At 36.6% G+C, this 14,179-nt stretch overlaps 1 protein-coding gene across 1 annotated transcript in view; it reads left to right on the top strand.

Moving 5' to 3' along the window:
• lrp1b (LDL receptor related protein 1B) overlaps window positions 1–14,179 on the top strand; it is a gene marked incomplete at its 5' end in the record, with an annotated part of 277,806 nt that overhangs the window by 133,940 nt on the left and 129,687 nt on the right. The window contains 5 exons of the mRNA XM_015391547.1: window positions 464–595; window positions 775–1,002; window positions 1,298–1,472; window positions 2,435–2,529; window positions 6,553–6,702. Of these exons, the coding sequence (XP_015247033.1) occupies window positions 464–595; window positions 775–1,002; window positions 1,298–1,472; window positions 2,435–2,529; window positions 6,553–6,702 (780 nt within the window). The remainder of the gene's footprint in view (window positions 1–463; window positions 596–774; window positions 1,003–1,297; window positions 1,473–2,434; window positions 2,530–6,552; window positions 6,703–14,179) is intronic.

Below are 14,179 nucleotides of genomic sequence, written 5' to 3'. Positions count from 1 at the left end.
GTTGTGGGCGGGACTAAGTTCGGAATGGCACCCAGGCTAGTGATCCATAGCACCGCTTTATGACAGTCTGAGCTCCACTAAAATATGAGCACTAATTAAGCTAAAAGTTTTTCAAAACACATGTAACCCTTAGCTGATCAGACATATTTTTGGTTCTTGGATGTTGGATATAATCTAGAGGGGTGAATGTGGTCTTGTCTTGATGGATATCTACATGATTTTGCAACCTGCTGGTCCAAACTGGGAGGGTGTTTTATATTACACTGCAGAGTTGTCACTGACCTTCATGGAAGCTAAACCTTGAAGGTGCAAATTAATCTTCCCCCGGTAACTAAAAATTACCCAGTGTTCCTTGAAATATCATGTTCAGATTCTTGTCTGACAATTTCTAATTCTGTAATTTCTCCATTTTTTAAATTTTTGTCACTTTATGTTGACTTTTTTATTCTTCTTTGCTCTTCAGCCTCTAACCCATGTGAAGAGAATGATGGACGTGGTCCCTGCTCACATCTGTGTCTAATCAATTACAACCGTACCACGTCTTGCACCTGTCCACACCTCATGAAGCTTTCAGCCAACAAACAGTCCTGCTTTGGTGAGCAGGAACGCCTTTCTCATTTTTTATTTTTTTTTGCATTCATTATGTGTTGTCCAAGTAAAATGTAGGTGGCTGCTTTTAGTATGACTTCCTTCCCTATTTTTGTTTAACATTGACAGACTGCTAATGCAGCTTCACCTGCAGCTCACATTTTGATTGTTTCATTATCTCAACAGCCCTGAAAAGGTTCCTGCTGTATGTACGCCGCTCAGAAATCCGTGGTGTTGACATTGACAATCCTTACATGAATGTAATGACGGCACTGACAGTGCCAGACATCGACGATGTCACAGTGGTAGACTTTGATGCTCAGGAGGAAAGAATCTATTGGGCCGACATCAAAAGTCAAACCATCAAACGGGTGTTCATCAATGGTACCCAGCTGGAGACCATCATTTCTTCAGGTGGGGGCAGACAGTCTTCCAGGCAGTCTGTTAAAATATCTCTGTGGAAAGTGAATGGAAAACCAAATGGAAAGTAATACTCCCTAAAAGCCTCGCCAAGTGGTGAACTCATTTATTTGTAGTAACCAATAACATAGTTTCAGTATGCAATATAGATTGTTTAGTTGAAGTAGTCTATGTATTTTTTAATACAAACTAATTGTATTGTTCTTTTGTCTGCTTTTCCCAGTCAAGTTGAAAATAAGATTACTATAGTAGGCTCTCTGACTGTTTTCTTGTGATTCTCCTTTCTTAGACATAGCAAACTGTCGTGGTCTGGCTTTAGACTGGCTTTCTAAGAACTTGTATTGGCTCAGCTTGGAAAATGACGAGTCACAAATCAATGTAGCTCGCTTTGATGGGTCCCTAAAGACGTCCATCATCCATGGCATTGACAAGCCAAGGTGCCTCGTACTGCACCCTGCCAAAGGGTAAGTAGATTAGAGTAGTCTGTGCATCTCAAGAGTGCATCACTTTCAGTGTGTAGTATAAGGAAGTGTTGACTTGTGCAAAAGGAACATCAAAGTCCTGTAGAAAAAGAGAAAAAGAACAACAGAAATCCTCCAGACTTATTGGCATTCCTGGTAATGGTGAATCAAAAGAGTTTTTTTTCTTCTCAATTTATCGTGTATTGTTACAGTAGCAGCCTGGCGTGGATAAAAAAAAAACCCAACAACAATAACAAAAATAAAACAAAACTAAGCACATTTTGTAGTGGAGCAAAAAAAATCCTCATAAGGATTTTTTTTTATTCTCTTTAGCTCATGCCACCTTTGCTCAATCAGATCTTTTGTCTATGTTTACAATCAAGGTTTTGTAAACTGTCTCCTTTGTGCAAATTATGGGTTAATTTAGCATTATGGTTTTGGATAATTATCCTGCTTAATGAACCTATCAGAATCCATGCACATTTTCTATTTCTGTTTTAATCTCATTGAAAGAGAAAATGACCCGCATCACAAATACTCCATCAAGCAGTTTTATATCCTTCAAAACAATTCTGCTGTTGTCTGATTGAGCAACATAGTTTTTATTTAGTCCAGAGACTTCTATATGATACCTGGTAAGTGTTATCCCCTTAAAAAAACAAATGTTTCTTTTTTATAAGTTTTCAAACTAAAACAGCATTAGAAATAAACCTTTTAAGTTTTTTAATTGCTTCGCTGCAATAAAAATAGACTTTTTCATAACCTATTTACTCTTCTTTACTACCCCTGACAGTAATTGTACAGAGGGTTAATTACTTGCTTGAAATGTTTTGAAGGATGTAAACACAGATTATTCATAACAATAAAAAGAAGGGAGATAATATACTTAAAATAACAAAACATTCCATATTGTATGTCTTATGTTTAACTGATTTATGAACACTCACCTTTTTTTTGTCTTGCAGGAAGATCTACTGGACAGATGGCAACACAATTAACATGGCCAACATGGATGGGAGTAACAGTAAAGTTATCCACCAAAATCAAAGGGATCCCGTAGGTCAGTGTAAATTTTGTACAGGAAATTAACCAACGCCACCTTTTTAATTTTAACTGCATTAGGATGAATACAGATGAGAAAATTAGAGGGACGTACATGATCTGTAGTCATGCAATTTTTCCTAACACCCCCAATGCACTTGAGGTGGTTTATAAAGTGAGTTGGAATGTCAAAAATATTATAAGATGTTGTGGTGACAGTTTTCTGCAAACATCTTAGGCCTACAAAGAAAAGTGATCAAATTTCAGATTCTGTTTTCCTTTTTATGGATCTGAATTTGGAGAGATTATTTCAGGTGTATTTTATTTCAAATTTAAGTATTCAAAGTATTTGTTAACAGTGTGGTACTGCACACCTATGCCTACATTAGAGGGCTAAAATCAGGACTAGATATCCAGTTGAATTTTGGACTTTTGCAGTACTGCCCTCTGTCTCTGGTCCAGTTCATAACCATCATGGAAAGGATTTCTACTGTAGGAGCAGTGAAGGGCATGAGAGAGCCTGGTTTGGAGATCAGCAAATTTTATTTTGGTTGTTTGTGCAAAGAGCTGTAATGTCTCCAAGTCTGAGTCAGTGGTTCTCAACTGGAAAAGGTTGGCTTACCCTCTTGAGGTTTTAGAGGAATGCCTGCCTCAAATGTTTAAGTATCTGCTGTCCACGTCACGGGAGAATAAAGCAGGGTATAGAGCAGTAATGGAGACTCTGCTCAAGTCTGGTGGGGTGAAGCAAGCTGGGGTGAGGCAAAGGATTCAATTTACTGATCAATCAGTGATCCTGCTCAACCCTCTGGTCATGAAATCTGGGTCATGACCAAAAGAATAAGATTCTGGATACAAGTGGGTGAAATGAGCCTCCTTTGCAGGCTGGCCAGGCCGTCATTTAGTGATAGATAGATAAAGTTGGAACACACTTCTCCAAAACACTCTTGTCTGCTAGTCCAGGGGCACTGTTCCTGAGATTCATGCAGTGCTCAAGAATCATGCAAACCACCACACCCAAACTACATCCAGACCATCCAGAGACCTGAGATACTCAGGGCAGATAATCCCGTAATACAAAAATTTTAACTTGAGAATCAGGCAAAATACAGTTGACTTAACAGCACATATTGAGAAATACACATGCAGTGCTGCAGACTTAGGTCTCTTCATTCATACAGCAAATTAGAGAATATAGATTTATAAAAAGATTCAGGGAAGATACAATAAAAATAAAGTCATCTTAGAATATCACTCTTAATGGATTTTTTTACTTTTAGTGCCAGTGGTAAATTTTTCTTTAGCAGCTAAATTGTGTTTTTAAATAAATATGTATTTAGTAAGATGTTATTTACCGTATAACCAGAATACTTAAAAAGTTCTGATTTAACTCTTATTTTCATTTCTGTTGAAGGTGTAACATAATCCAAACTATTGTCTAGATCAGGGGTTCTCAAGTTTAGTCCTCAAGAGCTACGATCCTGTAACTTTTAGTTGCATTTATTCTCTAACATACCTAAATTAAAAGGCTCAATCCCCTCATTAAGCCCAGCAGAGGCATGGTAACGAGCCACTCGTTTGATCCAGGTGTGTTAAAATGGGGCGCATCAAAAAGTTGAGGATAGTAGCTCTTGAGGTATTGACTTGAGCACCCCTGGTCTAGATAATGTATAAAATCTGTAAATTTTCTTCAGGGCCCGAAATATTGGATACTGAGCTGTATATGTATGAAATACTATACAACATAATGAAAAAAAATGTTTGTGCAGTTAGAATACTTATTTCAATGTTAACTTTATGCTCTGGTAACGTGCCTCCAATCCTAAAGATGACATTTACATAAGAGTACTGTATTTTTTCCCACCATTTGATCCATGCGGCTTATAAGGAAGGTGTGGCTTTTCTGCTGACTTTTCCGAACCACCAGAGGGGGAAGCCAAATTTGGAAATGAAAGACTAAGGGGCTAATTTTCATTTAGCACAAGAAGATGCTAGCAGCAGGCACGGCAGAGAACAAATGTCTGGAATTCAAACATTTTGCCATTTATTTGCCTCATTAAAGCTGCTAAACCAATGAAGAGACTGGGGTCAACTGCTGTAGAGCTGAAATAAAGAGCTAAAAAATGCCCATTTTCAGTAGAAGCTCTTAATGCTGCGAGCCAACAAGCTAACCGGAGCTAGCATTCTTCTTCATCTTTACTCCAGGGGCTATATGTAAAGCTCCCCCTACAGGTTTAGTGGGAGACAGTTTAATAGATATCAGCAACTTATAACCCGTTGAGATTTATATATAAACGTTTCCAGTTTTTTTAAAAAATTTAGTAGGCCCAGCTTATAGTGAGATGCGCTCTATAGTCCGTAAAATATGGTATATGTTCCTTTTTTTTTCATCGCCAATTCATTAGTCTTCATTTAAAAGTGTTTTTTTCTGTAAGTCTGCTACTATAATCTAGCAAACTCTTGGACTGTTAAAACATAGTCCATGGTCAAATGGACATATGTAAATACAATATGCTGGTCTTCAAATCTAGAAGTTCATGTAACATATAGCTCAAGGTCAAAATTTTCATTTGTCACACAGAGCAGCTTTGTCTCTGCCGCAATTCTTCATTCTCCGAGGCCTGTCAGCCGTAGAGATAGCAGGGTGCTCTGTATTTCTCTGGTTTCATTTATGATTATGGGGTAGACCTGGGGACAAGAGTAAATTAATGATGCATTGTGACTGTGAATCTGCCAGACATAAATCCAACACATGGTGCAAGACAGTGAGATGTCCGGAGGTACACAATTGAAATTGCTTTTAGCTCTAGACATTAGCAGGGTTAGTGTTTGAAAAAAAAAAGAAAATCCATCAGCCAGCCAGGAAATGGATTGAAAAGCAGTCAGTTCTCGTTCTTGTTCATTTTTAATGCCAGCTGGTGTTCTTTTTTAGAGATCCCCCACAAAGATGTGTGAGAAAACAGAAACATTTGTATTGGCCATGCTCTAATCGGATATATTGGAACAACATAATGTAAACTATAGTTAATGTTGTTATGACTGCTTCTACTGTAGTGATATTTTGGGGTTCTTAATGTTTAGGCTTTTGCAGTATAAAATGATTTGCTGAAGTTTTTATATCCATTTCAAATTGTCATACAACAGCCACAAACCTCACTGTGCGTTTAATTCAGACTTTTTGTCAAAACTAAACACAACTTAACATTTAAGAAAACTGGTTTATGATTTCTTCACTGGTTTACAAATAAAAATTTCAACAAACCTTTTGAGTAATTGTGTATAAAAGCTAGTTTTGCAAAAGTGCCTTAAACCAGATTTCTTCTGAAGTTAAATCTTGGTATGAAAACAGCTGTTTTTGAAGCAAATGAGTCAAGCATTTCTCAAAATCCAAGAAAAAGTTATGGAAAATTTGAATAAACCTTCCACCTTGCAAAAAAAAAAAAATTGGATTAACATTTAGTTAAAAATAAGTTGTTTAAATCCATTAAAAACTTGCTAAATAACTAATGGAACAAATCATATTTGTCGCTAATGAGACTCCTCCTCTCTAAAGGCAAATTTAAAAGTATGATCATAATCTTGATGAGGTTACAACATAGATGAAGTTTTGAGGTGCACCTTCTTTTTTAAAAATATCTTAAAATGTTTTTTTGTGTTGAAATAATTTTAGAGGTAATGACTCACTGACTAACCAGTGTTAGAGCTATGGTTAGTCAGGGATCCCACTTCTTATTAAAGCTCAATAGGCAGCCCACACTAACCTACCCCAAAGACACAAAAGGCTATTTCTTGATAAACTGGGTATATAGGTGATATTCTAGGGTGTGTGTTTGATTAAAAAACATCTTTAACTTAATTTGTGATGAACTAAAGATATAAAAACATTTGTTTAATTGCCTTCATTGATTACTGCTGCCACTACATACAACATCTTCAAGTATTCATTTTATAATTGTCCTTTTGGGGACAATTGCTGTACAGTATCTCAGCAATTTGTAGAGCACTGACAATCCTGATTTGCTCTCTCCACCTTCCCTTCTCTCAGGTCTCTCAATAGACTTCACAGCCAACAAGCTCTACTGGATAAGCTCGGCCAACGGCACAATCAACAGGTGCAACCTGGATGGAAGTGGACTGGAAGTGCTGGAGAGTCTAAAAAGGAAGCTAGCCAAAGGCACAGCACTGGCTGTAATGGGTGAGTGGAGCTTGTCACAAGTTAATCAGATTTTCAACAGAAAAAAAATTCAGAACAGATTTAATGCTCAATCAGATAAATTGCTAGACTTTTGTACGTTAATGAGGAAAATGTGTGGGTTGTTAATTATATTTTGTTTTATTTTATTTTATCATTACAATTGCTAAATCTAATTTGTCACCTTATCCATGAATTAGAAGGAGTTTAAATTGAGCAAGTCTAGAAAATGAGGCTTTAAACTGTTCCCTTTAGAGAATTTGTATCCAGTTCAAAAGGGAATGACTGTGGGAAGCAGTAATATAAACATTATTTTAAGCAGAGAAGGCCTTTTTTTAAACATAGGATTAGAGCAAAGTTCAGGCCAAAAATGTATTAAAAAAACATCTTAGAGTGATTGCCTCAGACTGAGAGGCACGCCAACGAACAGATCACACAACACCTGCTGGGTAGGGCTGATTGCTGCTGACCTGGTCAAAGTTGGTCAAATAACTTTTTTTTTTTTTTTTTTAGAAAATGTGGAGTACCACATGTGTTCATCCATCCAACCATTTTTTGACAGGTGCTAATCTACAATAGTCCCTGGGCAAAGACGTAGTACACGTTGGATAGATCACCAGTACCACATATTAAAGGATAATACATACTGTGCTCATCTTTACCTTAAAACACATGCACATAAAAAAGTCCAGCCCAATTAGATGCAGGTTCAAAAATGCTGAGTAAATGATTTGACATCTATATTACAAGGTATAGAATGAGCTCTTTATTGCCTCAAACAACCCATCAGCATCTCAAACTGAACAGATTTTGCACAAGTTGCTCATGCCAATAAGGAAAAGCATTATGTCTCGTTTTTTTTTTTTTTTTTTCTAATTCAGTCTATTTCTTAGAGCTAGACTGCCCCCCTCTGGAACTAATGAAGAATCTCATTAAAAAACCTTCTAATTTTCTTAACATTGTATTATAACAAATGAATAAACATCACTTAAAGCACTCTGAAACAAATTACATCTACACTGCATGAAAAGGGCAGTCTTTAGAAATTATTCTCACAGCAAAGCTCATTATTAGCGGTTTTGATTGGGATGAAAGCTTCCATAAAACTTTTTTATTTATTTATTTACTCACTAGAGAGGAACATGACACTCTGATCAAATCCTGGCTCTGACTGAATTTTTCCCTAATTTATCCCAACCCATGAAAGATTCGGGATAAAAAATGCGTTTCATTTACAGAAAAATGTATTGTTTTTGAACCAAATGAGTCAATATTTTTCAGTATGCAAGAAAAGTATTGTAAAATGTGAACCTTTCACCTTGCTAAAATAGGTTTTTATAAACATTTAGTTAAAAATAAGTTGTTTGAATGCATTAAAACTCTGCTAAATAACTTATAGAACAAATTGTATTTTCCGTTATCATAATAATCAAACCCTTCTAGATATGATCCCAGCAAGTTCTCTGTCTGAAACTCTCCAAAACGCTGATATATCTCCCATATTAAAAAAACAAACAAACAGGTTTTAATGCAATTTAAAAGGGTGTTAATGCTTTTACACTTAATTGTATATTAGACCTGCTCAAAGAATATGTAGCATACAGGATCATTTATGCCAAATCTTTAGGTAATTAGATTCCTTTTCTTTCCTTTTTTTTTTACATAGTGTTTTTTTTTTTTTTGTCCTAGCAATGTTTCTGGGTTTCTTTCTAAACTGTAAAAGAGGACATAATTTAATGGACCATGACTTTTAAGTGTATATGTCATATATTAATACAGGATTTGCAAAGATTATTCTGAGATTATCTAGGCCCCTTTGAGATCCTGCAATAAACTTGATAATGTGGGTTTCCAAATCTTGCAACATAGATTCAGAAACTAAAGGCCGGTGGCATTCAACTCACCGTATTCAACATCCATCTGAACAATATGTGCCAGAGGTTTGTGGGTGATTTTAGCTGAGTTCCCCTTTCTGAGGGAAAATCCCCAAAGCGCTGCGCTCTGCCTCTATATTTGTGCAGGATCTGGAGATACACTCAAAGCTTTATTACAAGCAATACTGTACTGAAAATTCTGCTGATCAACAAATTTCTCAGATTAGATAACACTGCATTTTTTAAGAAATGTCAAGGTGCCAAGCTGCTGGGTATGTCAGAAAAATTTAAGGAGATAATGCAGTGTTTGGCCTTTGTTATTAAGAGGCACAACCTAATAAAGATTTATCATGGTATTATCAACCTGATACAATAGACTCCAATTCTGTGGTATCACAATATATAAACAGTAATCTAAAATTGTGCAACATGCTCCTTTTGGGGTTTGTTCTGCAGAACTTTTTTGTTCCTCTGTTCCATGCAGATTCGCATGACATAACAAGGTGATCGCTGAATATCTGATGGTGTAGCCTCTCTGTAGATAGCAGCTTACAAAATGATCTCATGAAGAATAATGTGCGACACTCCAGAGTTTTCTTACTTTTGTGTAGTTGTATGGATTTATGTAATTTAACCTGTCAGCTGTCCCAACTTTCGACTGCAAGACGTATGTGGTGCTTTCATATTTGCACCCTCATACTGCTCCAATAAGGGTATGGTCCACTTTTACAATGGTTTTAATATGGCAGCTAGACCCTTTCAAAGGGTTAAAGAAGAGCAGCTGATTTAATTTTAACGCTTTTTAAGGCATAGGTTAAAAACAGGTTAGTTTTGTGTTAGCTAAATGGATAAAGGTGTGATTGAGGCAAAAATATAGTCAAGGTGTATATGATATATATTTACTAATTGTGAATAAAAATGTCCACTTTCCAGGTGGACTCTTTTGACTTCTCGTGTTAATGTTATATTGGGTATTAAATCCTTAAAAACTGTTGGAAGGAGCTGCTTTAATTTTGTCTAGGTGCCAAGTCTATGCCGTAAAAAAGATAAAGGTTTGAAGCAGCTGTATACTCATCCTTAAACTTTGAGGTTTAAGAATGTGGCCCCTTTAGTCAGGTGGTCTTTGGTTTTAGGCCTCTCTCTTATTTAGTAAACCCGGATGTAGCATCCCACAGGAGTGCAGGAAAAGGGCAAGAGGGGTGGGGTAATAGTGCTTCGATAGCAAGCTCCACAGGGGCTCCAGGATGTCCTTTTGAAACTTTTCCTCTAGCAGTGGGATCTCAACTTACACTATGAAAGCAATTTTGCATTCTTTCAGCCAAAGTTCAAAATTCATCCAGCTTTATATTCATCTCATGAATGCAGTGCAAAACCACTGGGATTTGATAGGGGTAGTGCTGGATTACTTGGTGCTCTATACAGCCAAAGAAATCTCTGTTCTCCTTAGCACTTTCTCTGGCAACAACAAAAGGACAGAATGCTGTTATGGTTTTAAGAACATCACATTATAAATCACCTTATTGTGATAAAAATTCTTGTATCAAACACTGAGCAACTTGGAAGTGGTAGCATAATAGTTTGTAAGTCTTCAGTACTGACAGGAAGCTGGTGAATTTTAATAGGAAGAAAATTTGATTTAGACAACATTCTTGAAGTGAATTAAGGTAAATGATTAAGGTATAAGCTTAAAAATCTGTAACAAAACAATGTAAATATACTCCTGTTTTCCATAAGTCTGAAAGAGTTTGAAGTTTAATGCTCAGAGAATGCTTTTAAAGTATGCGAATAGTTTTTAAGGCTTTATTAAGTGGAAACATAATTGTTGAGACTTTCACTTTTGTCTCAGCTGACTCCTCCTTTAAGTATGGTTCATATAAGACTTACTGCAACCATGGACAAAGGTAAGAGAGTTGTCCAGGGACTGACATTAAGCAGCTACTCCTCTAAGAGCCTATAAAGTTTAAACAGATAGATTGCGCTTACACAGGAAAAACATGACCTCAAAGTCAAAGGCTCATCGAAATGAACACTTACTACACGGCTGAGATAATTCAATTTTACACTCAGATGCATCTAACCAAGTGTAATTTTCGACATGGCAACAGTCTATTTGGATGCACTCCATGTTTGTAGATTTCTGACCTTCTCAGCATGTCGTACAGCATGTCTTGGCAAGCTAAATGAAATCTCATCTCATCGGGAGACGTCCCAATTCTCAAGATTTCAGCAATGTGGAAGTCATTTACACATGCAATCTGCCTGAGCTCATATCTGTCGGTCTGTCTGTCTATCCATCTATAAATAATAAAGGAGAGTTGTCAGGCTGATGCTTTGTGTTTCGCCGATGTATGCTATTAATCTTGACAGGCCCTTGCTTCCTGTGTGGAGGGTAACTGTCAGTGTGTGCAGACGGCATTAATTACAGAATAACAGCAGCGGCAGAACTGAATTCTGCTGGTTTATTAGCTGGTAGCAGCCTCAAATGAAAAAAAGAAAAAACAAACAACAAAAGATCTGTTGGTTCCCTTTATAAGCATTCTTTACTGTTAAGACTTGAGTGCAAAGGACCTTCGAGACTTCATTATTGCATTTCACAAATCCGAGTGTGAATATGAGGTGACAGAGTCTAATAGCTTGGTTTTCTTACAGAAGCAGGTACAGCAAGACACCGAAATGATGTCCACGACTCTCCATCAATCATAAATAATTACCAATTTTACCTACGTTAGGGACACTAAATAGTCTTAGTACCAGCACTAGAGTGTGTTTTGATGTATTTGAGAAAACAGACAAATTTCACAGAGTGAATTTTAAAGCTCTTTTTTTTTACCTAAAGTAAACCACATTTGAAGGCTTTTGAAGTCGTGGGATTGGATAGAATGATTCTTCCAGCAATGATTGCTATTAAGCTTTCACATTTTTAGATGCACTAAGAATTTATGCAAATTCAACTTTTTTTTATAGCTGATTTTAACACCAGCATTGTTGTGAATACAGACAAGGTGTTGCAATTGCCACAAATGTAAGAAATTGTAAGACTAATTCCTCATTGCCAAAAAATTGAATGGGAGTTTAAGGGACTAGGGAGCAAAGTTTTTTCCTTTATTTAAACTAAAAGACTTATTTATCATATATTTTATTTTAATATATTTTTCATATATTTTGATTCAATTTGAAAATATTATTGTCGAGGCATTAGCAGAATCATTCCTTAATTGTTAGGCAGTGCTAATTGGCATCATACCTACAAACAGTAATCAAGCAGAAAAAGTGAAGAACGTGTCATTGCTTTTATTCCAAGCCTTCCTCAGAAGTATCTTTTTACCTTTCAGGGACCATGCATCCATGGTAGCCAGCTGCAGTCTAGGCCAGAGCTGCAATGAAGATAGTTGCCACCATTTTAATTACCACTTTGTGTTTTAGGCTCACTATACCAAAAAAGGTCTGATAGAGAAACATTACTCAATCACCTGACTGAGAAATATTGCCTACCAGCCTGCTATTAGGCCAAGCTTAAATAAAATAAGCATTCAAACAAGGAAAACTCTCACTGTGTACTGAGCTTTATGCAGTGCATTGCAGAAGTATTCCCACTTGCTGAACTTGTTTACATTTTACCTTAATTCATAGAACAGGACATCTTTTTCACATACTTGTAAAGGAGAAAATGGATAAAATGTAAAAGAAGACAATTAATTAATCTGTTTGTCGTTTGTCTTCAATCTCTTTTCTTCTGCTCTGTGAGGGCAATGGTGTGTTAGGGGAAAACAGGGAACATCATCAACATAAATGTATAGCACAGAGTACACTAGATGGTTCAGTGATAAAAAAAAAGAATATTTAAGCCTTGGTTGGTTTTTAAAAATTTTCTAAACATTGAATATCTCATGCAGCAGTTCAAACCACAATCTAAAGGTGAATAGGATAAAGCACTATTGATTTGTACATCAACCAGGAAATGGTTGTCATTCTAAACAGACTTGACATGCATCGTAAAATAAGCTGTAAGTCTGTTAAAGCTAACAGGTAATGGATTAAGTTATCCACAAAACTTCCCCTACACAGCAATCTATCTGAAATCTTCTACATATCTTTGGATGGTTTGTAGCTTAGTTCTTATTTTGGTTAATTGGTAAGTATGTGTCGTCACATGAACTAGGGTGTTCTTAGTGTTGTTGTCTTTCCTGTAAAGCACTTTGGTGCAGTTTTATACCTGTTTTTTAAATGCTATATAAATAAATTTGACATTAACATTATTGGTGACTAAACTGATGCGCATTAAATTGTCCTGAGTTAACTAAGAAATGTAATAAAGGTTCATTAGGCAGGTGGGTGCACTTGATCAAGGTTAATTCAGAGCCAGGTTTAGTAGGTTCCAACCAGGTTCCAAGATGGCGGCGCTGTAATGGCAGCTGCTGCTCACAGCTCTTGACAATCTGCGAGCAGTTCATCAGTGAACCCTCACAGCCCCACCGTGGACTGTTCTCCCTGCTGCCCTCTGGAAAAAGGCTTTGCAGCTCTGCTGTTGGTGCAGCAGGTTCTGCAACAGCTTTTTCCCTATTGCCTTAAGACTGTTGAACTGAGAAACTCCTAACTGGACTCTGCATTGGACTCTGCATCACACTCGCAGCATTATTTTGTTCCACCAACGTGGCTGAACTTTTATAATTCATTTAAATAGGACACAAACCAATGTTATACTGCAATTTGCACCATATTTATTTTGCGATGTACTGAACCTTTCCATATTAATGCCCTTTTTCACCATTATATTTTTCTTATTGGTTTTGCTTTTCTCATATGCTGTTAGCTGGGGACGGTCACCAAAAGAATTTTGTTTTGTATACACTAGAAATTGTTACTAGACTTAGACACTCTTTGTCTAAGTCTAGTAACAATGTATTTATGATATATAGAGTAAATATAATATGGTGGTGAGTATATTAAACTAGAAAGATACTCTCATTTTGAGCAGTGATAATGTAAGAATTTCTCTTCTCTGAGAAGGAACCAATATTCACTCCTAATGTTGGATTCTCATCCTTCACTCTGCATACACACCTTTGTGTTTTGTCCTGCTGGTTGCAAAATAGTGTAATTACAGAACTACTGGAAACACAAGGTCAGCCCACGCGGGTCTTTAGGCCTTGTAATAATTGAATTGCCTTGAGGGCTTCCATTTGGAAGGTGTGAGTGATCCATCAGCCTTAGCTTGTCTTTGATCAAACAAGCCGTTGAAGTGGAAATTGAATATGATGTGCCACAAGCGAGCAATCACATCGAGCCAGTGGTCCCTGTGGCTTTAAATTAACACAAGGTGCAAAACTAATCTCAGCCAGCATGCCCTCTGGGGCGTAATGTTTTGTAAACTACGAGTAGACTGTCACTGTTTTTCATGTGCACTTGAATGATTTTAGGAATTGTGGCCTACATACCATTCTAAAGATGGCATTCAAACTCAAGATTTAAAGATAGCCTTAATATTCAGGCATTTAATGCAACGTTTAATCGCGATGGGGTTAAATTCACATGTGTTGGTTTGGTTGGCTGTTTTGTAAATATAAAAAAAATATATAATTTTCATATAATGCCTTGTTTTTCAAGGG

Source organism: Cyprinodon variegatus, unplaced genomic scaffold (genome assembly GCF_000732505.1).
Source record: "Cyprinodon variegatus isolate N-32 unplaced genomic scaffold, C_variegatus-1.0 Scaffold546, whole genome shotgun sequence".
Lineage (NCBI taxonomy): Eukaryota > Metazoa > Chordata > Actinopteri > Cyprinodontiformes > Cyprinodontidae > Cyprinodon > Cyprinodon variegatus.
Note: the sequence above shows the minus strand (reverse complement) of the source record. Positions and strands in the feature narration are given on the sequence as shown.